The 25,991-nt window shown below is 39.4% G+C and overlaps 1 protein-coding gene across 2 annotated transcripts in view; it reads left to right on the top strand.

Moving 5' to 3' along the window:
* LOC131048987 (uncharacterized) overlaps nucleotides 1-25,991 on the top strand; it is a 185,283-nt gene that overhangs the window by 90,372 nt on the left and 68,920 nt on the right. For both annotated transcript variants that reach the window (XM_057982981.2, XM_057982980.2), the window contains exons 5-6: nucleotides 2,981-3,020; nucleotides 3,125-3,259. In XM_057982981.2, coding sequence (XP_057838964.2) covers nucleotides 2,981-3,020; nucleotides 3,125-3,259 — 175 coding nt within the window. The remainder of the gene's footprint in view (nucleotides 1-2,980; nucleotides 3,021-3,124; nucleotides 3,260-25,991) is intronic.

Here is a 25,991-nt window from a genome sequence, read left to right as displayed (position 1 = left end):
GTAGCAAATACCTTGAAGACTTGACCTGCAATCAAGAACGAAGTAACTGCTCCAAGTATGGAAGGCAGCGTAATCCTATATTCTCCGCACATAAAGAATATTATGCAGAGTCGAGGACTTTCACAAGCTATATAACCTTGAATAATCTTGTATTAACATTCACAGCTCTCAAAAGCTTGAATCTTAATCGCATTCACCTCTCAAGGCTCCGCTCACAAAATACCCACACTAGGAGGTCAATTTCGTATCAGACTTCAGCTCACATCATACAGAAAATCCATGCTCTGATAGAAAAAGCCGCTACAGGTTGCACATTCTTCATAGTTCCGCAAAGTTGCAAACAATATTATCAAGAGCCTCTGTCAAGGTTTTGTGGTCAACTATTAACACCGCAGAAATATTATAATGAACCTTAGACTTCTCAATTATTAAATGCCCCGATAAAATAACCATATAAATATTTAACCTCAAATTATCGGACTTCCATTGAGTTAGCACACTTAAGTAATATCAACAATTATTAATCAAACCACAAAGATTGCCAATATTGAATAACCATAGATATCAATATTAATACTCCACACAGCAAATATAAAATATTTCACTGAAGATATTCAGAAAATAATAATCTTTTCCCCCAAATAAGATATAACCATCGAATACCTCAATTCTGTAATGTCTTTATTATTGCAAATTTGTCTCTAACAGTGGCTTAACAATTTTGGCACAGATGTAGACTCCATCATGAATCCACCCACCCCTTTGGAAGAGCTAGGTTTTCGTCCAACCCTTCTGTCAAACTCTTGAAGGTTTTCGTCCCCAGAAATCATAAATTATCATATCAAATTCACAAGCATGATTTCCCACAACCCCAGGAACCTCCTTATAAAGACCTCCAGGAATTTTTTAAAGGTCTAGGTCGACTTTATTATTTGTCATGACTGGAGAACTTTTTTTAATAAAGTGACTAATTTTATTATTTTCACATTATTTTATAATTAAATCAATTAATTGAAGTCATAATTTAAAAATGAATCCGATTTTTCGACAACTTAAACAATTAATTTAATTAAGCCACTTAATAAAAAATTTGGGGACATTACAATCTCACAGTTACCAAATACAGCTGGATCTTTTCGACTGGCTGGACCTGTCCAATTTGGTCTGGACTTTTCAGCTCCAGAAATTTAGCCCTCGTTGATTTCTAATTTTTTGACATCTCGAAGAGCCAATATTTGTGCCATTGTTGGGTCATTAATTGCAAAAATTTGATGAAGATCATAACTTTCCACCTCAGAAATTTCTTTATTGGTATCAATGGCAGCCTTTGGAGAATGTGTAAGTTTTAAGAATCACACCCTTTGATCTTCTTCATATGATTGGACATATTCTAAAAATATTCTATCTGGAGTTTTTTCATTATAAGATTTACATAAGAAACAGTAATGTCAATGAGGGCCAGTAGACACTTTTCTTCTTCAAAAACTCTGCCATTGCTAGATGCTTCCTTCCAAGGCCACAAAAGAGCTCTGATACTAGTGTTATGTTTGTAACAGAAACTTTATTTTTTGAGAGGGAGAAACACTGCACATTGATTGTCAAATTTGTAAGGCCAATTAGAAAATATCAAACTATTAAATTTGCAGCTCTGTAGCTCTTTATGATGGCTGTAGAATGTATAGTTGGGGAAAGGGATTTCACTCTTGTATATAAAGTTATATTCAATTGTCATATAGAACAATATATGCATTATGAGTCACTCTTTAACATTTTTGAACATCTGATCATAATGATTAAATATTTATCATGTATGTGTCATGTACACTTTTTCCAATCCACAGTTATTTAGTGGATGGACTGTCAGTGTAGGATTAGCTTATTGTTACATTCAGTTTTTAGTTAGAAATATATGTTGCATTTTAGGAATAACGTGGCTGAGTTTTGTGGCTTCCAGTTGAGCAGTAATCTTATCAGTTAACACCACTGATTATGGGGTGGATTGATGATCTAACTGCCACCAATTTAGGAGAGATTGCCTATGATTGTGGATTGACAGTTTTGAGGGAGTGTTCTTCAGTCAGATGGCTACATTTAAAGAAATCAGTTAGTTGCCACCAGTTGTGAACTGACTTCCAATGTTTGAGGATCATTGGAAGACAGGTCTATAAAACAGAGCATACACAAGAAGAGAAGGTGCTTTTGGAAAATTAGCAATCATTTCAGTGTTTGTGGCATTGCTGCAGTAGCTAAGTACATTGGAGATACCCTTCAGGTGTGAACCTATCACCTTGTGGAAACCTTAAGCAGCAGTACCTATCAGTAAGCATAGATTTGTAAGCTTGAAGTACCGTGTAAGTTGTATTAGGCTTGTAGGCTTCCCTTTGTATGTATGTTGTAAGCAGTAAGTTATAAAAAACCATTAAAAAAATTAATTGTTGCTCGAGTATTATGTCTGTTATTTGTGCCTTTAGTAGAGTGCTATCCAGTATGCCAATATCTTATCCTTACCATTGTACTTTGTAGTTTGTACTTTGTACATAACAAACACCTTCTTAGATGTTAAGCATATTTAACACAGTTTGCTCATATGAATATATTTATATTTATGCTGTTGGTATGCCTTCTATGCACTTTCTTGAAGTTCATTTCCTATATTCATTTAAGTGTTGAATCTTAGCTATCCCTTAATGTCATCGAGTTCTCTTTTTCACCCATAACAGAATGTCATTTGTAATATTAACCGTTTGAATTTTATGGAATTTGTTCTGATGGACTTTCAATGATATGTATATTTGTAGATTATGGTACCTCTTTTCTGCTTTATACAGTATCGAGTATCCACTGTAATTTGGATGTCTCTCTAGTTTAACCAGCATTTCTTAATGCTAGTTTGTGCTTTTTAATGCAAGTTCAAATTTCAGTTTTATGTAAAATTTGATAGTATGACAAAAAACTAAATGAGCAAGAATTTTTTTTACAGGATTGTATGGTCACTGGGGTGGTGATTGGGTTGATGAAGAGTAAGTATAATATTTCGCATTCACTGTTTGAACTGGCAATTTGGACTCAATTATCTACTTCAACATCTGCCTTCACCCTACAATTTAATGGGTGTGCATTGCAGTTCTCCAGCAAAATCAGAAGATAAAATATCTTTAGCGAGGTTGGATGCTGAGAAGGCATGGATAATACTAGGGAAAAATATGGGTGTTCCAACACAAGTATTTCGTCTTGGGGGTATATATGGACCTGGGAGAAGGTACACTTTATTAGCTTGAACCATGAGATTGAAATGAAATAAACTAAATATTACAGAAAGGAAGTGACAGCTGTAAAAGTAACAATATAAATGGAATGATATGATAACAGTTGTGCAATCACTTAGTTTCTCTTCATTCTTTTGCCTGTATTTTGTTTCAAGCAGTTCACAAAAGACTTCTTGTCAGAGGAGTTAACTTTAACTGGAAACTCATAGTATAAAAAATAATCTCTGCAGCTTTGCACAGTTACACCGTCACCCTCAAATTAAGCATAATTTGTTCCTATCAAATGTAAAATTGTCAATATTGTTTGGCATGGAGGAATCGGCACTAGCTGGGATTCCACTTCCAAGGTCCTAATTACTTGCTCCTCTATAACCTCCTGCCACATGAGCTGCCCTTACTCACGCAGTTGTCCAGGGATTCAAATCTGCAATCACTATTTGTTTCTTTCAATGGCTTGACTGCCTGGTTTTATGCTCCATGGGCATAAAATTGTCAGTACTGCTTCTATGGAAACCATATCATATACATATTTCTTTTTCCCTTCTTGAAAACCTACGTAAAAAAAGCTCTGAAAAAAGTTGAGTTTCACATGCTAACATCACATAAACTAGTGTTTAAGACTTATAAAATGTAATCTCAATTGGATGCTAGGATATTTTCCAAAGATCATTAGTAAAATGATAGTTATTAATAATTATGCTCTTGTTTGCATGGAAGTAGTATTCATCTTGTTTCTATAAAATAGTTGTTAGAAGTCATATTTTAGCTGTATTGAAGTCATTTCAACTTGTAAAGAGCTGGTTTTGACTTTGCTTTATGGAGATAAAAGCCTTTTAAAAAGTGTACCAGACATTCAAAATATTAATAAAATAAGGAACAATTCCTCTCTTCTCTCTGTTATCTCCATGAAACAATCAAATATCTACTTAAGTTAGATTTATACATGCTTAGAAATTCCATTTTTATTTTCTCTCACTGTTCAAAAACTTTGTACCAGAAGCATTGGTTCTTGTTGACTGTCCCAAGACTAAATTGAAATTTCTGTTTAGAGATTTTCTGAACATAATTTATGTAAGTAAAATTTTGTTCAGTAGGCTTGTTTTCATGTTTATGAAACTTCAAGTATAAGTATTTTTACTAAGAATTTTTGAGGGAAACATGCCTAGATAATGATTGTATATTATTACTCTCAGATTAGCAAGACAGAAGTCTCAAATGCACTCTTAGTAAAAATATAATGCCTGTAGTTGCAATAACCTGCCAAAATGTATATTTAGTGTGTGATTAATAGAAGTATATGAAACATTTGAAATGGGAGCGTGAAGGATATGCTTCAGAGTATGTATTTTAATGATACCATTGTTATTGGATAAGATGTTCATTTTGGGTTGTGTCTACATCTTATGTATGTTAACATTTATTTTGTGGGGACTCAGGCTTTTGTGCATGCTTTCCCAGTAGGAATCACATACAAACTGTTTTTCTATTATGCAGAAAGCAAGCCAACACCAATACATTTGACATTTCTGGCAAGTTAGTGTTTCCCTGGTGTGAATCAGAGGCTAACAAGAGGAGGTCAGAGACTTTGATGCAAAGGTAGAACCTTTGTACATTGATTCTTAGAACCAAATTGAGAAAGGTAGCGACAAAACAAAACTATCCTCAAGTTTAGAAGCAATATTCAAATAAGAAAGATCAGGATAAGCTAAAGTCCATAGAATGAATAAAATGGCCGTCCACAGAATGATGCTGTTGAAATCAGCTTGTTGCTGGGACTTGGGGCTGGCCAATCCTCTTTTTGGCAAAGCATGATTCCCTCGGGAGGACTCACTGATTTTCTGGTTCTGTGCATACGAGGACAGTTTTAAAGCCTTGAGCAAATAAATTTTGTTTCGTCAGTTTGACCAGTTTCCAGCAGGAAGATTACAGAGAAAACAAAGCCAAATTGTTGTAGTACAAGATGTTGGGGTACTGTTGTGACCATTTCACACATCGCCCCATTAGAATGGGGACCCCCTCTTTTTCTTTGTTTTTTTTGCTTTTCCTTAGTTAGGTTTTCTCTGCTTGCTGGGTTTTCTGAGTGAGTGAGTGGTTGCCTGGACTGGGTAGATTAGGGTTTCTCTTCGAGAGCCCGTCTTAGGGTTTCTTTCAAGATGAGTCTAGCCTGGTTTTGGGAGGTCATTAGTTGTTTGCCTGGAACCCTAGGTTTGCCTTGGGGGTTTAACCTTTCAGGGGAATGAAGATGGATAGATTGAGTGAAAGAGATGGTAGGTCTTAGGTCAGGGTAAGCTTGGAATGTTGGTTTTCTTGTCAGAGTCCTGTTTTCCTCCAGGTCAGAGTCGATTAAGTGGAGTCAGTGGTCAAGGAGAGATGGAAGTGGAGATTTCAGAAGTTGATGAGCAAATGCACTTGATGATGATTGAAGAAGTTTTGAAAGGATATCCAAGGTTTGAAGTATCAGAATAATGGAAGTTAGCCTGGAAGAGGAAATTAGCTCCTGACCCTTCCAAAGGGTCCAGAGCGAAATCCTCACCTGACCCCCAATTTTGGCCTAAGGCATGCAGAATGAAGTTTTTTTGAGTCAAGTGGACGACAAGTAGACATGAGGGAGTTTGGATGAGTTGAAGTGAAGAAAATGAAATTGAGTGTGAATAAGCAAGCAAAAGGTGAATTTCGCTCCTAACCCTTCCAAAGGGTCCAGAGCGAAACTCACAAAAAGTCATGTTTTTCTCCAAGATGATGTTGAGCCAAGTCAGTGATCAAGGTGAATGGACCTTGGAGATTGCCTTAGAGAAGGTTGTCAATCAAACAAAGGTGAGTTTTGACCTAGAGAAGGAATTTCGCTCCTGACCCTTCCAAAGGGTCCAGAGCGAAATTCTCATTATCACCTAATTTGCCCTTGGTAGAAGCTAAAAGGTTGAATTCCTAGACTTTGTTGAGCTAAAACAAGCATATGCACACCTTTAAGAGGATTTTGGAGTAAGAAATGAGACAATTAAGGCAAAATCAAGGAAATCACTCCTGACCCTTCCAAAGGGTCCAAAGCGAAATCTTTGAGGAAGCCTATTCTTCACCTTATTTGGGATAGACAAAGACATGATGACAAGATCAAGGTTGTGAAGGTGATGTAGTGACAAGGTTGTGAAGATGTTGATTAATGGAGTAAAATAACTAAGTGAATAATAAAAAAAAGGCCTCCTTGGAGTGACCTAAACCATGGACATTCTAGTGTCTAAGAGAAGCATCTTCTAGATCTACCTTGCCTCTTCAAAAAATTCACAAGCGAATCTCTTCAAGACACTTTTTTCCTATTTCAAATCATTTGCTAAGCCTTATCTTTGATAAATAATGCAAATATACCTTGATTAAACAATTCCTAAGATTGGCAAATTTTAAAACTCAACCTTTAGGCGTTAAAATTATCCTAAAATTAAAAAATCCACACTTCGGCGCTTAAAGCATTTTATTTTTGTTTTTTAATCAAGTCAGCCAGCTTGTAGAGGGGTTTTATTTTATTTATTTATGCATTTGTGAAGTTGGCCTATGGGCAAAGTGAGGTGAGCGCCCTATAAAGGAAGAGTGTATTTTTGATTTTTTTTAAAATCATTCGTTCATTCCTTCTTATGCAAATTGGAGAGCAGACCTAGAGGTGTGAAATTCCAGCAGATTGAAGGCAAATTTCCAGATTTTGGAGGAAGCTTGAAGTGAAGGTTGAAACCATCAAAGGGAAGGATCTGAAGTTCAAATTGAAGACCTTTGTCCAGCAGATCTCCATTTTCCTATATCCATTTTTTTCAAGGTTGATAGCTAAAAAATCAAGGAAGAGGTGCGTATAATCAGATTTTTGAAGGCATGTTGAAGATTTAATTTAATTTTCCATATCAATCCTTTGTAAGGTTAAGTCTTTCGCAATCTGATTTAATTCACAATTAATATCAATTTGAAAATTCATAATTCTAAAGGTTTATCATATTATTTTCAAATTGTAATCTTTTTATTTCATTGAAAGGTCTCAAATCTCCTATTTTAAGATATCATGTTCAAACCTAACTTATGCATTTCTTGTAGGTATCAAATGACGACCCCCAAGGCCAGTGGATCCACTACCCGACAGGCTCTCATCAAGGAAGATCAGAAGAAGGATGATTTGGAGACCAGGATCGTGTCCAAGTGGAGCAATATCGGAGACACCAATTTAGGAAACTTCAATGTGAAGAAGTTTCGGGAAGCACCCTACATCGACAAGCCCTTGCCTATTGCCAAGAGGATAATTGAGAGTGGCATCATCAAGGCCGCAGGTTTCCCTCCTACAGTCAAGTGTCACGAGTTGATGATTGAGTGTGCTTGGCACTATGATTCACATTCGAGGATGATCGTAGCCAAGGATGGAACTATCTTAGCCTACCTTTTAGAGGAAGCCATAAGCGAAGCTTTTCATCTCCTAGAGCAGAGAGACATGATCTACAAGAGCTTGGAAGGAGCTAGATCTATCTACGAAGATGACCCTGATACATGTTTGAACTTCATCAACAAGAATTGGTTACTCAAGAGTAGACCTCGCTTGAACAAGATTCCCAATACGCCGCACAAAATTGATTTCCAAGAAGAATTCAGGGATTTTATAACCATGCTCAATCGGGTTACTGGTGCCTCTCAAGCCTTCTTCTTCGACAAGTGGATGTTCTTCTCCATACAAGTGATCGTCCAAGGAAAGGGAATGCTCAATTGGGCTAGAATCATTAGCAACAACCTAGACGTGCAGTTGAGGAGGCTAACCCCTACCAAGTCATTTCACATGAGTTCATATGTTATATATTCCTTGGTCAGAAGTTTTGAGTATGCAGGGCTACCTCATAGAGGGGTTGTTGGGAGAGGACCCGGAGAAATAAGGGCTTGTGATTCTTATGTTCAACTGCATCATCCGCGAAGGAATGACTACAAGCTAATCAATGACACCTTCACGATGTATATCACCAGGACATTGCAAGGAGGGATTCACAATCGAATGTCTCTGGAAGCATAGGAGCTCGTGAAGAAGCATGGTGCATGGTTCATTTAGTTTCCTAAATTCACGTACATCAGAGTTCATGGATGTCCTTCACCTCCGTACATGTTGCTGAGATATCCTACAGACAGAATAATATTACTTGAGGTGACTAGATAGTTGGCAGCTTATGCAAAGGTATCAAGGCATAAGCATGGAAATGGTATCCTTGTACCCATTTTACTAGGGAATTCAATTGAAGTGTGTCCGAATTCTCAAGCTGTGGAGGATGTAGAGAAGGAGTTGTCTTTATATTCATTCGCATCTTTTGCCTCGAGGGAGAATTTCGACCCTCATGGTCACATGGAAGAGACAATTGGAAAGAAGTACAAACATGAGTTTCAAGTGGAGGACTTCTGGATGAATGTCCAAGATGATGTAGAGGTCAAAAGAAAGATGCATTCCAGATTACCCTTGGATCTCATCAGAAAATGTAAAATTTACAGAGTAGCCGATCAAGCCCAGGACAGTGGTAGATATCTCCAATCGTCCTATGAGAAGGAGGATAAAGAGGTGAAGATAGATTGGAACGAGCCAGAAGTTGCAGACCTAAGGGCATTGATGGATCCTGTTTTAAAGTGCACTCGCAGATGGGTAGACGTACAACATCAAAAGTTGAAGGAGCAGAATGTAGCTATGACATTCACCCTGGAAACAAGAACGGAGGAAGGAGAAGCAAGTGTGAGTGAGAATACTTCTCATTCCAAAGGATCGAAGAGGAAGGAAGGACCTGAGAAGAGAGAACCTTCCAAGAAGAAAAAAAAGGTGAATCCTGATCGTCCACCGAGTACATCTTCTAGGCATGAAAAGGAAACAAGTCAAGGAGAAGCTCAAGGACGGATAGTGTATGAGATTGATGAGCCTATGGAATCCATGGTGCAGAATGATAGACAAGGTAAAGGACAAACACCTCAGCATTCATCAAGTCAATCTCTCCAGGTTGATGCTAATGAGCAACAAGAAGGAAGGAACGATGATGAAGCAACATCTCCTTTCAGAGAAGGTAGACCTCTGCCCAAAGAGATACAAGTAAGAGAAAGAAAGTCTTCTATTCCAGATTTGCTAAAGGAAAGACTGACAAGGGTAGTTGTGGTCGAAGAGGAAGACCAAGTATTCGACTTGGAAAGTCTCATAGGAAGTTCCCATGAAGAGCTAGAAAAGAAGAAGGCTACAAAGATGTCAAGGGTAATTAGAGATGAAGCAGGATCCAGAAAGGTACAGGTAGCTACACCGGTAGTGGACAAGTATGAGGGTGAGATTCTAGCAGAGGAATATGATCTAGAGACATTTGATCTTGGTCCACTTACCTCCGAGCATGCCATGGAAGAAGCAACTGATTCAGTGAGGGCACTTAATGACAAACTCAAGGAAGAAATGGAAAAGAATAAGAAGCTAGAAAGAGAGGTTAGTGCTTGGAGAAATTATTTTGGCCATCTTAATCAACCTTTGAGACGACAGGATCCAGCAATATCTCCTTTGCATGCACTTCCTCTTGAATCAATAAATGAGGCAGAGAGGGTGAAGAGCTTGGTCCAACTCATGAGTTCTTGGATTGATGAATCTTACAAGGTAGCCATTGAATTTGTAACAAGGATGATGAAGACAGTTCATCGGGCTATCTAGGTTCTTGAGATCATTCATAATCTATTGGTAATTGTAGATGCATTCGCTCACACTAGAGATGTTGTTATCCCAGTCTTGCAAGTGATAAGGACGCCAAGACAGATGCTAGCACAAGAAAAGATAATGGATGGAGGAACTCACAGCCTTTTGCAGTGGTCAACTTTGCTCCAAATGAAGGAAGTTCTTTTCGAAGACATCAGTTCCAGATGCAGCCGAGTTGAGGGCACCATCCACCCTATTCAAGACAAGGTGTTTGATGTATTGTGTACAATCCTTGACAGAAGGATTGAGATCGAGACTGATGTAGATATCCAAGAGTTGGAAGACAGGATCAAGAACATTTTTTGCAACAAAGAGAACATTGTCACAGAAAGGCAGCGAGATCAGATGTATGCTACTATGTTCCTGATTGAGAAGACAAAAGAACTTGAGCCCGGATGGGAGACGACCCTTCTCACTGCTTTTGATCAAGTCCTCCACTTGGAAGAACGAATGAAGAATCTTCTTGAGATTCCCATTTGTAAGAACCCAACTTGGCTCTCCTCTGCTGACTGTTTCTTTTGAATGCAATTGATTTGAATTTGTTTTGGTTTTTGAATGTTTATGGTTTTTTTTTTTTTTTTTTTGGTAATAATGAGCAATGATACAATACTGAAATAAACTCCTATGCTTAAAATAATTCTGAAACAATAATATTACTGCTGGAATTAATTTATGAGACTATCAAGGGAATGTTTGTTCTGTTTTATGGCCAATATGCCTGAAAAACAAATTCATTACAATGTAAGATAAAAAACCTGATTTTTGCTGTCCCAGTAGATGAAAATCTGCAAACTGCAAATTTTAATCTTAAATTTTTTTACTGTTCACGCGGTACTATAGCAGTCCATTCACGCGGCACTGTTCACACGGCACTGTAGCAGTCCGTCCGGGGGTACTGTAGCAATCCGTACCGTACTTGTTAATCACCAAAATTTCTTCAATAAATCTGCAATAATTTCTTGTGAATTTATTTTTCAATTCTGCACAATTAGACCCAAATAATACCTTTGAATGAAGTCTTCCTGAAACCAAATATCACTGAATATTTCATCAGCTCAGATGGTGAACATTGAAGCAACTATGTCCTCCAATGGTGGCTGAAAACCCTAGTCTCCAGAGCAAAACCCTTTCAATTTCACAATGTCAAAAATAGCAAAATAGCGATCCTTCCCCTTCTTTCCAAACTGTTGTGACCATTTCACACATCGCCCCATTTAAAATGGGGAACCCCTCTTTTTGCTCGTTTTGCTCGCCTTTCGCTTTGCTTTTTAGGGTTTTGGTAGTGTGCCAGTTGTCTGGATTAGGGTCAAGCCTTAGGTTTTTTTTATTTTGACGTTTTCAGGCCAGAGTCCAGTCAGTCTTGAGAGCTTTTGAGCTTCCTCTCGTAGGATGCAATTTTGAATAAAGTGAATTCGCCAGAGGTCAGGTAAATTTGTCTAAGTTCAGTCGGAATTTTGAATGAAAGTCTAAATTTGTCTAAGTGTTGATCATGAGATTTTTGATTTTTGTCCGATTGAGTGATTTTGACCAAATTTTGAGAATTTTTGATGATTGATCCTGGGCGTTGGAAATGACTTGTTTTTGCCTTGTGAAGTGACTAAACTCGTAAAATCTTGATATTTTGACCTGTGGGAGCAAAATCGCTCCTGTCCCTCAGTGAAGGACCGGAGCTCGTTTCTCAAAATTTTACTGTCTCTGCAGGATCAAGACAAATCTTGAATTGGAAGTGATAAAGGGAGGGATGATCTTTCCGTTGAATATAATTTGAAGAATTTCGCAAACACGGAAATGTGCCAGGAGTAAAAATCGCTCCTGTCCCTCAGTGAAGGACCGAAGCTTAAAATCCAACATTGTCTTGTCCTTGCAGGATTTGAACGATTTGATGATTTGAGGAGAACCAAGGAAGTACACTTCATCAGTTGAATATAATTTGAAAGCGCAAACATGAGGAAAATGGACCAAAAATGCAAAATCGCTCCTGTCCCTCAGCCAGGGCCAGGGTGAACTTAATGATAGCTCCCATCCCTCTCCCAGGGACCAGAGCGAAATTCCTCATGAGGCATGTTTTAGGCAAAGATCAAGCAAGTTTAAAGTTTGAAGCAAGAAAGGAAGGTGTAATGAACCCGTTGAAGACAAATTGAAGATTACAAGACATCAACAGCAGACTCAAATTGGCCTAGGCACTCCTGTCCCTCAGTCAGGGACCAGAGCGATTTTTGCCTTAGGTCAATTTCTCGCCAAGTCTGAACAAACTCCCGGCCAAGGATGAATGAAAAGGTGCACAACGAGTCCATTGAAGATAAATTTTGAAGTTAGCAAAGTGTGATGGAGCTTACAAGTGCAAATTCGCTCCTGTCCCTCACCAAGGGACCAGGGCGAAATAGTGGTTATCTTGCCTTCATCCCAAGTTTTAGATCACTCCAAGTCAGGATACAAGGTGGTAATGACGTTTGAAGTGTCTCGACGAAGAACAAAGTTACAAAGACCGCCAAAATTGAAGGATTTGCACTAAATGCCTAAATTCGCTCCTGTCCCTCAGTCAGGGACCTGTTGACGTGTATTTTGTACACAATCATACACAGAATAAAATACCAATAGGCATCTTATCCTCTCTTGAGAAAATAGTCTCTAACTGCTGAAGATTCGCGTAATGGATCAGTTAGGTAGACTCCAAGGTTCTTTTAGTAGGGTCTCTACGTGTGGACAAGCTTTTTTAGTGGTATGATGTGATTTGCTGTTTCCTCCAAGGGGTCTTACGCATTCTAAAGCTCGAAGATTTTACTAAACTAAAAGGAACTTTCAAAAAATAGCAAAAAAGATAGGGTTTAAAGAGGTCTAATCTAGCCTAACCCTATGAATGACTTAGTATGGACGAGATTTGGCAAGACTCAACCAACTTCAATTTTGCCATAAGATAACAACTCAATTGAAATTAGTGCGATCTTCTAAGGTAATATAATGGTATTCAATGCATCAAAGATCAAGGACACTACTACGAAGGTACATATCCAAGACACAATGATAATTGAAGATTAAGGACTCAAAGTGTTCTCCAGTCGACCACACAAGGCGTTCCTACAATCAGCAAGAAGCTAGTGGTTTGGATTACGAATCCTACCAAATATCGAATCTCACACTTAGTCTTTCAAATTAACAAACTACTTCGATTGAGCACGATTCAAGTGTATCAAACAACCATGAAGATAACTCAAGAAATTTGCAACAAAACACCATAACTTCAATATTTTATTGATTTCCAAATCATCATGTACAACAATTGCTTGAATTTCTCTCTTCAAGACTCAATCTTGCTACAAAATAAAATTGCTTATAACTCTAATCAACTATTGACTCTTACTCTATTGACTCTCTATTACACCATTAACTATCATCAAATGAAATGAAAAATGGGGGTATATATAGCATCCCCAGTTACAATGAAAGGTCCAGATTGAAAGTAAATCAACGGACAAGATCATGACACCTAAACCCTAATTAGGGTTTGTTACAAATGACCTCCTTTTTACTGAACAATATTAAATACATAGCCAAATATTAAATTTGGCACAAAAACCTAGGAGGTATCAACCAATGAGAAATAAGATGTCATGTCATCTGTAACAACCTTTCATCTAGAATCTTATTCCCTTTCCAATTCTCTTTCTTAGCATATGCAATGAATTTTGTCACGATTCCTTCGATTTTTGTGATTGGAATCTCGGGAAGATTCTTGATACTCTCTTCTAAGTGGATGACCTGATCGAATGCATCTAGAAGAGCTGCGTCCCAAGTAGGTTCAAGTTCCTTCGTTCTATCAATCAGGAGCATGGTGGCATACATCTGATCATACTGTTCATCTGCAACATCTGCGTCCTTGCGAAAGATGATCTTGATTCTATCCTCAAATTCTTGCATATCCACATCTGTCTCGACCTCGATCCTTCTGCCAAGAATGGTACGAAGTACCTCAAATACTCTGTCCTGGATCGGATTGATCACCTCCTCAACTTGACCACATCTAACACTGATGTCCTCGAAGAGAACACTCTTTATATGGAGTAAGGTTGACCACTAAAATAAACTGTGAGAATCACCTTCCAAGATCCTCTCCTGCGCTAAAATTCTTCTGGATGTATGTCTTATTACTTTCAAGACAGGGATGATAACGTCCTTGGTATGGGCAAATGCAGCTACTGTTACCATCAATCTGTGGATTATCTCAAGAACTTGGATAGCCTGATGAATAATCTTCGTCATCCTTGTAACAAACTCTATGGCCACTGTATGAGATCTATCCATCCAACTACATGTACGCTGGACCAGGTTCCTGAATCTTTCTGCTTCATTGATTGATTGAAGGGGCAATGCCTGCACTGGTGATCTAACTGGATCCTGACGTCCCAAAGGTTCATTGATGTGACTGAAATATGTCCTCCATGCACCGACCTCTCTCTCAAGCTTTCTATTCTTTTCCACTTCTTCTCTAAGCTTGTCCTTCAATGCTTCAAATGTGTCGGTGGCATCATCTAAAGTCTGCTCTGCTGTGGATGGTCCTAACTCAAAAGTTTGTATATCATATTCCTCTGCTAGGATCTCACCCTCATATTTGTCTGCTGCTGGTGTAGCTATCTGCAGTTTTCTGGATCCAGTCTCATCTCGAATCATCTTGGACATCTTGGTAGCCTTCTTCTTTTCTGTTACTTCATGTGAGCGTCCAACAAGGCTCTCTAAATCAATTGCATTGTCCTCGTCCTCTACTACGATCACCTTAGTCAATCTTTCCTTCAACCAATCTGGGATATTCGATCTTGTCTCTTGAACTTGAATCTCTTTATGCACTATTTCTTCTTGTCTGGGAGGAGATGTCATTTCATTGTCTTCTTTGTCTTCATCCAACTCATAGTCTTGGAGAGATCCATCTAACGAAACATGCTGTGCCTGTCCTTCCTCCTGTCTGTCATTCTGTACCATAGACTCCATGGACTCTTCTACTTGAATTGTTCTATTCTCTGATCTAGAAGAAGTACCTGGTGTTTGATCTTTGTTGGCACCCTGCTTTTTCTTGGAAGACTCTTTCTTTTCTGATCTTTCCTTTCTCTTCGAACCTCTCGGATGGAGATTGCCCTCACTGGCACATCGAGGGTTACCTTCACCTGAATTCCTAGGATTGGGATTGCCTTCACTCACACTGGCTCCACCTTCGGCTGATTTTTCTTCCAAAGTGAAAGACATAGCTATGCCTTGTTCTCTCAACTTCTGATGCTGAACGTCTACCCATCTGCGAGTACAAGACAAGACTGGTGCCATCAAAGCATCTAAATCCACGACCTCAGGCTCATTCCAATCCAACCTTATTGTTTTGCTTTCTGTATCATAGGAAGACTGGATATGCCTGCCATTGTCTTGAGCTTGGTCGGCCACTCTGTAAATCCTGCATTTCCTGATGAAATCCAAAGGCAATCTAGAATGTATCTTTCGTTTCACTTCAAGATCATCTAGGAGGTTCATCATAAAATCCTCAATCTGATGCTCATGTCTAAATCTTCTACCGACCGTCTCCTCTAAATGTCCAAGTGGATCAAAGCTATTTCTCCAAGCAAAAGAAGAAAAAGAATACAAGGCTAACTCCTTCTCTGCGTCATCCATGGCTACGACATTAGGACATACCTCAACTGAATTACCCAAAATAATAGGTACCTGAACTCCATTCTGATGTCTGTGTCTGAATGCCTTCACATATGCTGCCAACTGCCTTGTTACCTCAAGTAACACAATTCTGTCTGTCGGATACCTCGGCAACATGTATGGAGGTAAAGGACATCCATGCACTCTAATGTAAGTGAATTTGGGAAACTGAATGAACCAAGCACCGTACCTCTTGATGAATTCCTGGGCATCCTGAGATAATCTGTTGTGAATCCCACCTTGCAACGTCCTTGTGATGTTCATCGTGAAAGTATCGTTAACTAACTTGTAGTTTTTGCCTGGCGGATGATGCAAGTAGGTATAGGATTCACAAGCTCTGACCTCGCCGGGTCCTCTTCCAATCACTCCTCTGTGAGGTAGTCCTGCGTACTCAACACTCTTGATCAAAGCATAGATGACGTATGAACTCATGTGGAAGGACTTAGTAGCCCTGAGTCTCCTCAATTGTACGTCTAAGCAATGGCTAATTATCCTAGCCCAATGTATCGTACCCTTTCCTTGAACAATCACCTGGATGAAGTAAAACATCCACTTCTCAAAATAGAAGGCATGAGGTGCTCCTGTAACTCGGTTGAGCATAGTAATCAAATCTCTGTATTCCTCCTGGAAATCAATCTGGTGCGGTGTGTTCGGTACCTTGCTTAGACGGGGACGACTCTTGAGTAGCCAGTTCTTGTTGATTATGCTTAGGCAAGCATCTGGATCATCATCGTACACTGATCTGGCTCCTTCAATGCTCTTATATATCGTGTCCCTGTGCTCTGGAAGATGGAAAGCTTCACTTATAGCTTCCTCTGAAAGGTATGCCAAAGTGTTTCCCTCATTGGACACAATTGTCCTGGACTGTGGATTGTAGTGACGGGCACACTCGATCATCAACTCGTGGCACTGAATAGCTGGAGAAAAACCGGCCGCCTTGATGATGCCACTCTCTATTATTCTCCGGGCGACAGGTGATGGCTTGCCAATGTAAGGGACCTCTCGAAACTTCTTTGTGCTAAAGTTCCCCAAGTTTGTATCTCCAATGTTGCTCCACTTCGACACGATCTTGGTCTCCACTTCTTCGGTCCTCTGATCTTCTTTCATGAGAGTTGAGCGACTCGTAGATGCTCCCGCCTTCGGGGTCGCCATACCTACACAACATTTCATTATGAGAACTAGATTTTGCAATAAATAACATAGATTAGAGAGAGAATTTTTTAGGAAACATCATGATAAGTCTCTAGAATTATCATTTCCTAAAAAAAAAACAACGATGATTGAGCTAAGAGATTCAAAATTCAAAACTTCAAAATTTAAAATATGACGATGAGTAAATAAAGCAATAAAATCAAATCCCCATACCTCAATAGAGAGCTAACTCTAGAATGCAAAAAGACAAAAAATCGCCTAGGCAAAATTGAGGACGAATGATCATCAAAGTTATCTCCTCAAGAAAATCCACTTCGCCACCTTGGTCTTCAACGTGATCTTCAAATATCGCCTCTGATGTGGTCTTCAACTCTTGGCAAATTCACTCAAATGAAGTATCGCACCACCTTTGATTACTAACGCCACCCTTGGATTAAATGGAAATTCGCACTTCTTCAAACACACTTCGCACTTCCTTCCTTCTCCTTAATTCGCATGTAGAGGGATAAAAAAAATAATGATGCGAAAACAATAGTTTTCACCCTCCATATATAGCGCTTGCACCTCTCCATTTACTAAGGCCGACTTGGTAAAATATAACAATTTCAAACGATTTTTAAAGATTTTTTAATTAAATAACAAGGCCGACCTCCATATCAAAGCGCTCCATTCGATTTTAATAATTAACTAATAATTAATTAAATGCCTCTCGTTTTTAATTTATAAATTTCGATTTTTTAATAAAGGCAAAATATTTAATAAATGACCAACGCCATATTAAATGCTAATTTAAATAGGATTTTCAATTTTATCGAACTTAGCATTTAAGGAAAATTTGAAATGTTTATTTGGCGCCAAAATTATGAAAACGAAAGGGACGTACCTCATCGCCCTGGTCCCTTGGAGAGGGACAGGAGCGATCCATGATTTTGTCATGTTTTCAACGTTCATCTCCTCCCTTTCCACGTTCAATATCGATCATTTTGATGGGTCCTTCGAATTAGATCGTCTTGCATGTGTGCTTAAGTGCCTTTGGGTGTTCATCGCCCTGGTCCTTGTTCAAAGGACAGGAGCGATCTCCATTTTTTCACGTTCAATATGCATCTTTGATCTTCGATCTTTCATTGTGAAGCGAATATCATCTTTGCTCGTTTCTTCTACGCTTGTTCCATTTGTTTGCATGTGGTGTTTGGACATTTAGAGGGATCATCGCCCTTGTCCCTTGGAGAGGGACAGGAGCGATCCATGTCTTTCTCCATAATCTTGGCAATTTCTAACTTCAATCTTCGTTGTGATGTCTTCCAAACGCCGTCCTTTACCATGCCCATCCTTGCTTTGCCTCGACTTTGAAGGAATATGAGTGTTTTTGATGGGATCGCCTTGGTCCTTGTCCAAAGGACAGGAGCGATATGAGCTCTTTAGCATATTTAACAATGTTTGGACGTTCAAAACACTTGCATGTGATCTTCAAACGATGTCTCGAACCTTGTATGACCTTGTGAAGTCTTGACTTAGCACACATTTGAAACAAAATGGAGAGTCCAAGGCAAATTGCCTTGGTCCCTTGGAGAGGGACAGGAGCGATATAGTCTCTATGTTCAACTTGGTGATTATTTTACGTTTGAAATTTTCGTGTATCACCTTCCTATCATACCATGGACCTTCTAAGACCTTGCAAAACTTTGACCTTACGTAAATCTTGCATGAAGTGGCCAATATATCCAACATCGCTCTGGTCCCTTGGAGAGGGACAGGAGCGAAGTTCATCATTATGTGTTGGTTCTTGTTTTTACCAACTTGCAATCATCTTCATTACGTGAAATGATGTCCTTTCGGCTCTCTTGGTTGCTCGAAACTTGATTGCCTTTTGAAATTTACGCCATTATAGAGATATCGCTCTGGTCCCTTCCCAAGGGACAGGAGCGATCTGGGTCTTAGATTGTAAATCTCTTCATTGTGATGACCCTTAAGTGCTTGTGCTCGATGAAGATGTCTTGAAATGTCCTTGCCACCCTCGTTCCTTGACTTAGATCGATTTCAAACTTAAGTAAAAGGCAATATAACCATTGTATCGCCCTGGTCCCTTGGAGAGGGACAGGAGCGATCCATCTCTTGTGGCCTTCATTTTACTTTGTCAGGTTCCAAATTTATATTCAACGGACTCGTCATGCTCTACTCCATTCATCCATGCCTTGACATCGTCCGCAACTTGGCAAGAAAATTAATTATAACAAAAATCGCTCTGGTCCCTTGGAGAGGGACAGGAGCGAACTAGGCCTTTTGGGACCCCTGTGGACGTTTTAAAATATTCAATTTATATTCAATGAGTTCATCTCACGCTCTTCCTTGCCCTTGGACGTAAACTTATCTTGATTTTTGCCTGGATTTTGCTCAATGAAGGACATCGCTCTGGTCCCTGGGAGAGGGACGGGAGCTATAAGGTACTTCGCCCTGGTCCCTTGGAGAGGGACAGGAGCGAACTTTACATTCTGGACCATTCTCCTTTGTGTTAGCACTTCAAATTATATTCATTTGGTAAAGCATCTTCCTTTGGATCTCTTCAAATCATCAAGTCAACGAAATCTCGCAAGGACAAGGCAAAATTTGATTTGTAGCTCCGGTCCTTCACTGAGGGACAGGAGCGATTTTCCTCCTGGAGGCGTTTCGGTGCTCATGAAAATCTTCAATTTATATTCAATGGAAAGATCTCGCCGTTCTCCATCACTTCCAATTTGAAATTCGTCTTGACTCTACAGGAATAGTGAGAGATTTGGAAGAGAGCTCCCTTCCTTCACTGAGGGACAGGAGCGATTTTGCTCCTACAGGCCAAAATAACATGATTTTTCACATTTTAACACTTCACAAGGCAAAAACAAATCATTTCCAATGCCCAGGATCAAAGATCAAAAAAGTCAAAATTTAGTCAAAATATTCAATCGGACAAAAATTCACACTTCTCTCTCAACACTTAGACAAATTTAAGCTCTGCATCAACATTCCAATTGAACATTAGACCATTCTGGCGAATTCATTGCATTCAAAATTTGCATCCTAGAAAAGGAAGCTCCAAAAGCTCTCAAAAACGACTGGATTTTGGCCTGAAAAGACAAAAATAAAAACCCTAAGGCTTGACCCTAAATCCAGACAACTAACTGACTAACAAAATCCTAAAAACGAAAGCGAAAGACGAGGGAAAAACGAGCAAAAAGAGGGGGTCCCCATTTGCGATGGGGCGATGTGTGAAATGGTCACAACAGGACCAGGGCGAAATTTCTAAACATGCTTAAGTTTTGGATGTCGATCACATTTCAATGGTTCAAGAAGGATCAAAAGACCTCATTCTACATTGTGAAGGCAATTGCAAGTTGATAGAAGCAAGGATGAGCCCAGGACATCAAAGTTCGCTCCTGTCCCTCAGTCAGGGACCAGGGCGATAATCATCATACTAGCCAATTCCTTCAAAAATCACGCCAAGTCAAGGACATACAAGGTTGCACAAGGTCTAAGGTGTCTTGAGAAGATGATATGAGAGGAAAGCAAACATCAAATGGTGATCAATTTGAACAAGGAGACAAAATCGCTCCTTTCCTTCAGGCAAGGACCAGGGCGATTTTCATTAAATCACTCGTTTTCCTTCAAAATCATGACAAAGCCAGGTTACACAAGGTCGAAGATATCGTTTGGAAGGCAATGAACAAGAAGCAAAGGTTGAAAGATAGCAAATGTTGGCTAGAGCATAAAGTTCGCTCCTGTCCCTCACCAAGGGACCAGGGCGAAAACCATTTAAACATCGAATATGCCTTGTTAACGACAAGTAGAATATGCATGAAGTGAAAGGGTAACGTCATTGCTTGCCTAATAATGAAGATTGGTGATTGAAGTAGCAAGATCAAGGAGAAAACACCAAGATCGCTCCTGTCCCTCACCAAGGGACCAGGGCGATATCAACCTCAGGAGGCACTCATCCACAAAATCAAATCAATCAAGCTCGAGGTTCTTAGCGAAAATGCCAGTTTCAACGTAAAGATGGAGGTTTTGAACGTCAAAGGCGAAAATCAAAGGCTAAAATGGAAGTTCGCTCCTGTCCCTCAGTCAGGGACCAGGGCGATAATGGTTTGTATCTTTCCACCATCTCCAAGTTTTGGCGTTAAAACATTTTTTGAATTTTATTAAATGCTAGAAAAATCGATAAATTGGAATATTCAATTGATAGCATTTAAAAATTAACGAATGAGCATTTAATTAATTAATTTTTGCCTTTTAAAAAATCGAATTTATTAATTAAAAAAACGAAGGCATTAATTAATTAATTATTATTTTAAAATCAAATTTGAGCGCTTAAGTTTTATATTCACAAAGTCGGCCTTGTTTTTTTTGATTAAAATTGCTTTTAATTATCTTATATTCACCAAGTCGGCCTAGGGTAATAGAGGGATTAAGCGCCTATAAAGGAAGGTGAAAATTTTCATTTTCACATCATCATTTCACTTTCATTCATATGCGATTTGGAGAAGACAAAGAGGTGTGCGATTTGTATTCAAAGTGGAGCGAATTTCCATTCCAAGCAAGGTGCGAACATCATCCAAAGAAGTGCGAGTTGGAGGTGAGGCGAATTTGCTATCATCGACATTGAAGACCCCTTCCAAAGGTGGCGAATTACTAAAGAGGACGTTCATTTGAAGAGAGATCACGTGGGAAAGCTTCAAATTATAAGTTTTGCCTAAGCGAATTTCTTGTTTTGCATTTTAGAGTTAAACTCTCAAGTGAGGTATGGCGAGGATCCCTTGAATTTTGAATAATTTTGATCGTCATTGCTTCAAATTTTGAATTTTGAAATTTTGAATTCCAATAGCTCAATCGTTTTTTAGGAAATGATAATTCAAGGACTTATCATGAAGTTTCCTAAAATTAATCTTTAATCTAATCTAGTTATGCATTGCAAAATCTAGTTTCTTATTGTGAAATGTTGTGTAGGTATGGCGACCCCGAAGGCGGGAGCATCCACCAGCCGTCCAGCTCTCATGAAGGAAGATCAAAAGACCGAAGAAGTGGAGACCAAGATCGTGTCGAAGTGGAGCAACATTGGAGATACCAACTTAGGCAACTTCAGCACGAAGAAGTTTCGAGAGGTCCCTTACATTGGCAAGCCATCACCTGTCACCCGGAGGATAATTGAAAGTGGCATCATTAAGGCGGCCGGCTTCCCTCCAGCAGTACAGTGCCATGAGTTGATGATCGAGTGTGCTCGTCATTATGATCCTCAGTCCAGAACGATCGTGTCCAATGAGGGAAACACTTTAGCTTATCTTTCAGAGGAAGCTATAAGTGAGGCTTTCCATCTTCCAGAACACAAAGATATGGTCTACAAGAGCATAGAAGGAGCCAGGTCCATGTACGAAGATGATCCAGATGCTTGCCTAAGCATCATCAACAAGAACTGGTTACTCAAGAGTCGTCCTCGCCTGAGCAAGATCCCGAACACACCACATAGGATCGATTTCCAGGAGGAGTACAGAGATTTGATTACAATGCTCAACCGAGTCACAGGAGCCCCTCAAGCTTTCTACTTTGAGAAGTGGATGTTCTACTTTATCCAGATGATAGTTCAGGGAAAAGGAATAATTCATTGGGCTAGGATGATTAGCCATTGCTTGGGCGTACAGTTGAGGAGATTGAAGGCTACCAAATCCTTCCACATGAGTTCATACGTCATATATGCCTTAATCAGGAGCTTTGAGTACGCAGGACTACCTCACAGAGGAGTGATTGGAAGAGGACCCGGCGAGGTCAGAGTTTGTGATTCATATGTCCACTTGCATCATCCGCCAGGAAGCAACTACAAGCTAGTTAATGATACCTTCACGATGAACATCACAAGGACGTTGCAAGGTGGGATTCACAACAGATTATCTCAGGATGCACAGGAGCTAGTGAAGAGGTACGGTGCTTGGTTTATCCAATTTCCGAAGTTTACTTATATTAGAGTTCATGGATGTCCTTCACCTCCATACATGTTGCCGAGATATCCGACAGACAGAATTGTGTTACTTGAAGTAACGAGACAATTGGCAGCTTATGCGAAGGCATTCAGACACAGACATGGGAATGGAGTTCCGGTACCTATCATATTCGGCAATTTAGTTAAGGTATGTCCTAATGCTTTAGCCATGGATGACGCAGAGAAGGAGTTAGCTTTGTATTCTTTTTCATTCTTTGCCTTGAGAGAAAGCTTTGATCCACATGGATATATAGAGGAGACAGTCGGTAGGAAGTTTAAGCATGAGTATCAGATAGAAGATTTTATGATGAATCTCTTAGACGATCTTGAAGTGAAAAGAAAGATGCATTTTAGATTGCCTTTGGATTTCATCAGGAAATGCAAGATTTACAGAGTGGCCGACCAAGCTCAGGACAGTGGCAGACATCTCCAGTCATCCTATGATCGAGAAAGCAAATCAGTAAGGTTAGATTGGAGTGAGCCCGAGGTCGTGGATCTAGATGCTTTGATGGCGCCAGTTTTGTCTTGTACTCGCAGATGGGTCGATGTGCAGCATCAGAAGTTGAGAGAGCAAGGCATAGCTATGACTTTCACTTTGGAAGAGAAACCAGCCGAAGGTGGAGCTAGTGTAAGCGAAGGCAATGCTAATCCCAGAAATACAAGTGAAGGCAACCTTCGTAGTGCAAGTGAAGGCAATATCCATCCAAGAGGTTCAAAGAGGAAAGAGAGACCCGAAAAGAGAGAATCTTCCAAAAAGAAGCAAGGGGCCAACCGAGATCGTTCATCCGGCACATCTTCTCGACCAGAGAAAAGGACACTTGAAGTGGAAGAATCTATGGAGTCAATGGTACAGAATGATAAAGAAGGACAAGCACCGCAAGGGTCACCAGATGGATCTCTCCAAGATTATGAGCTACATGAAGATAGAGAAGATAATGAAATAACATCTCCTCCCAGAGAAGAAGAAACATTACATAAGGAGATACAGGTTAAAGAGACAAGATCGGCCATCCCAGATTGGTTGAAGGAAAGATTAACTAAGGTGATCGTGATTGAGGACGAAGACAATGTAATTGATTTAGAAAGCCTTGTTGGACATTCTCAGGAAGTTACAGAGAAGAGGAAGGCTACGAAGATGTCCAAGATGATTAGAGATGAGACTGGATCTAGAAAATTACAGATAGCTACACCGGTAGTGGACAAGTATGAAGGTGAGATCCTAGCAGAGGAATATGATATAGAGACATTTGAGCTAGGACCAGCCACAGCCGAACAGACGATGGACGATGCCACTGATTCATTTGAGGCCTTGAAGGACAAGCTTAGAGAAGAGATGGAGAAGAATAGAAAGCTTGAGAGAGAGGTCGGTGCATGGAGAACATATTTTAGCCATCTCAATGAACCTTTAGGACGTCAGGATCCAGCAAGATCACCCGTACAGGCACTTCCCCTTCAATTAATTAATGAGGCAGAGAGATTCAGGAGTATGGTCCAGCGTATGAGTACTTGGATGGACAAGTCTCATACAGTTGCCGTAGAATTTGCAACAAGGATGATGAAGACTATTCATAGAGCTATCCAGATTCTTGAGATTATCCACAACTTGATGATAACAGTAGCCGCTTTTGCTCATACCAAAGATGTTATCATTCCTGTCTTAAAAGTAATCAGGCAAACATCGAGGAAGGTCTTAGCGCAGGAAAAGATCATGGATGGAGGACCTCACAGTTTACTTCAGTGGTCAACCTTACTCCAGATGAAGAGTGTTCTCTTTGAGGACATCAGTACTAGATGTAGCCATGTTGAGGAGGTGATCAACCCGATCCAGGACAGAGTATTTGAGGTACTTCGTACCATTCTTGGCAGGAGGATCGAAGTTGAGACAGATGTAGATTTGCAGAAATTGGAGGATAAGATCAAGGTCATCTTTTGTAAGGACGCTAATAGCACAGATGAGCAACAGGATCAGATGTTTGCTACCATGCTCCTGATTGAAAAAACTAAGGAACTTGAACCTGGATGGGACACTGCTCTTCTTGAGGCATTTGATCAGGTCATCCACTTGGAAGAAAGAATGAAGAATCTTCCCGAGATTCCAATTGCTGAGATCGAAGGAATCGTATCAAGATTCATTGCATATGCTAAAAAGGAGCATTGGAAAGGGAATAAGATTCTAGATGAGAGGTTGTTATAGATTACATGGCACCTTAATTGTCATTGGTCTATGTCTCCTAGATTTTTGTGCCGAATTTAATATTTGGCTATGCATTTAATATTGTTCAGTAAAAAGGAGGCTATTTGTAACAAACCCTAATTAGGGTTTAGGTGTCATGATCTTGACCATTGATCTGCTTTTGATCTGGACCATTCATTGTAATTGAGGATGTTATTTATACCCTCATTTCATTTCATTTTGTAACTAGAGATTAGATATCAGAGAGTTTGATGTATTAGAGAGATTAGAGTTTAGAAGCAATTTACTTTTGTAGCAAGATTGAGCTTTGAAGAAAGAATTCAAACAATTGTTGTATATGATGGCTTTGAGATCAATGAAATATTGAAGTTATGGTGTTTTGTTGCAATTCTCTTGGTTATCTTCATGGTTGTTCAATTTACATGAATCATTCTCAATCAAAGTAGTGTGTTAATTCGAAGGACAAAGTGTTGGACTTGATCTTTTGTAGGATTCGCTTTCCAAACCACTAGCTTCTTGCTGATTGTAGGAACGCCTTGCGTGATCGACTGCAGATATTTGAATCACTTAACCTTCAATCGTTGTTGTATCTTGGATATGTACGTTCGTGGTAGTGTCTTTGATCTTTGATATATTGAAAAATCATTTGTTACCTTAGAAGATCGCACCAATTTCAATTGAGTTGTTATTTTATGGCAATGTTGAAGTTGGTAGAATCTTGCCAAGCCTTGTCCACATTAAGTCATTTTTAGGGTTAGACTAGATTAGACCTCTTGTAAACCCTATCCTTTTGTTATTTTTTTGAAAAAGCTTCTTTAGTTCAGCAAAATCTTCGGCAACGTAAGGCCCCTTGATGACACAGCAATCACAACGACCACTGGTGCTTATCCACACGTAGAGACCCTACATACAAGAACATTGGAGTCATCCTAACTGATCCTTCTTGCGAATCTTCAGCAGTTAGCGACTTTATTCAAGAGAGGATAA

Source organism: Cryptomeria japonica, chromosome 4 (genome assembly GCF_030272615.1).
Source record: "Cryptomeria japonica chromosome 4, Sugi_1.0, whole genome shotgun sequence".
Taxonomy (NCBI): Eukaryota; Viridiplantae; Streptophyta; class Pinopsida; order Cupressales; family Cupressaceae; genus Cryptomeria; species Cryptomeria japonica.
This window is presented reverse-complemented; position numbering and strand designations above follow the sequence as displayed.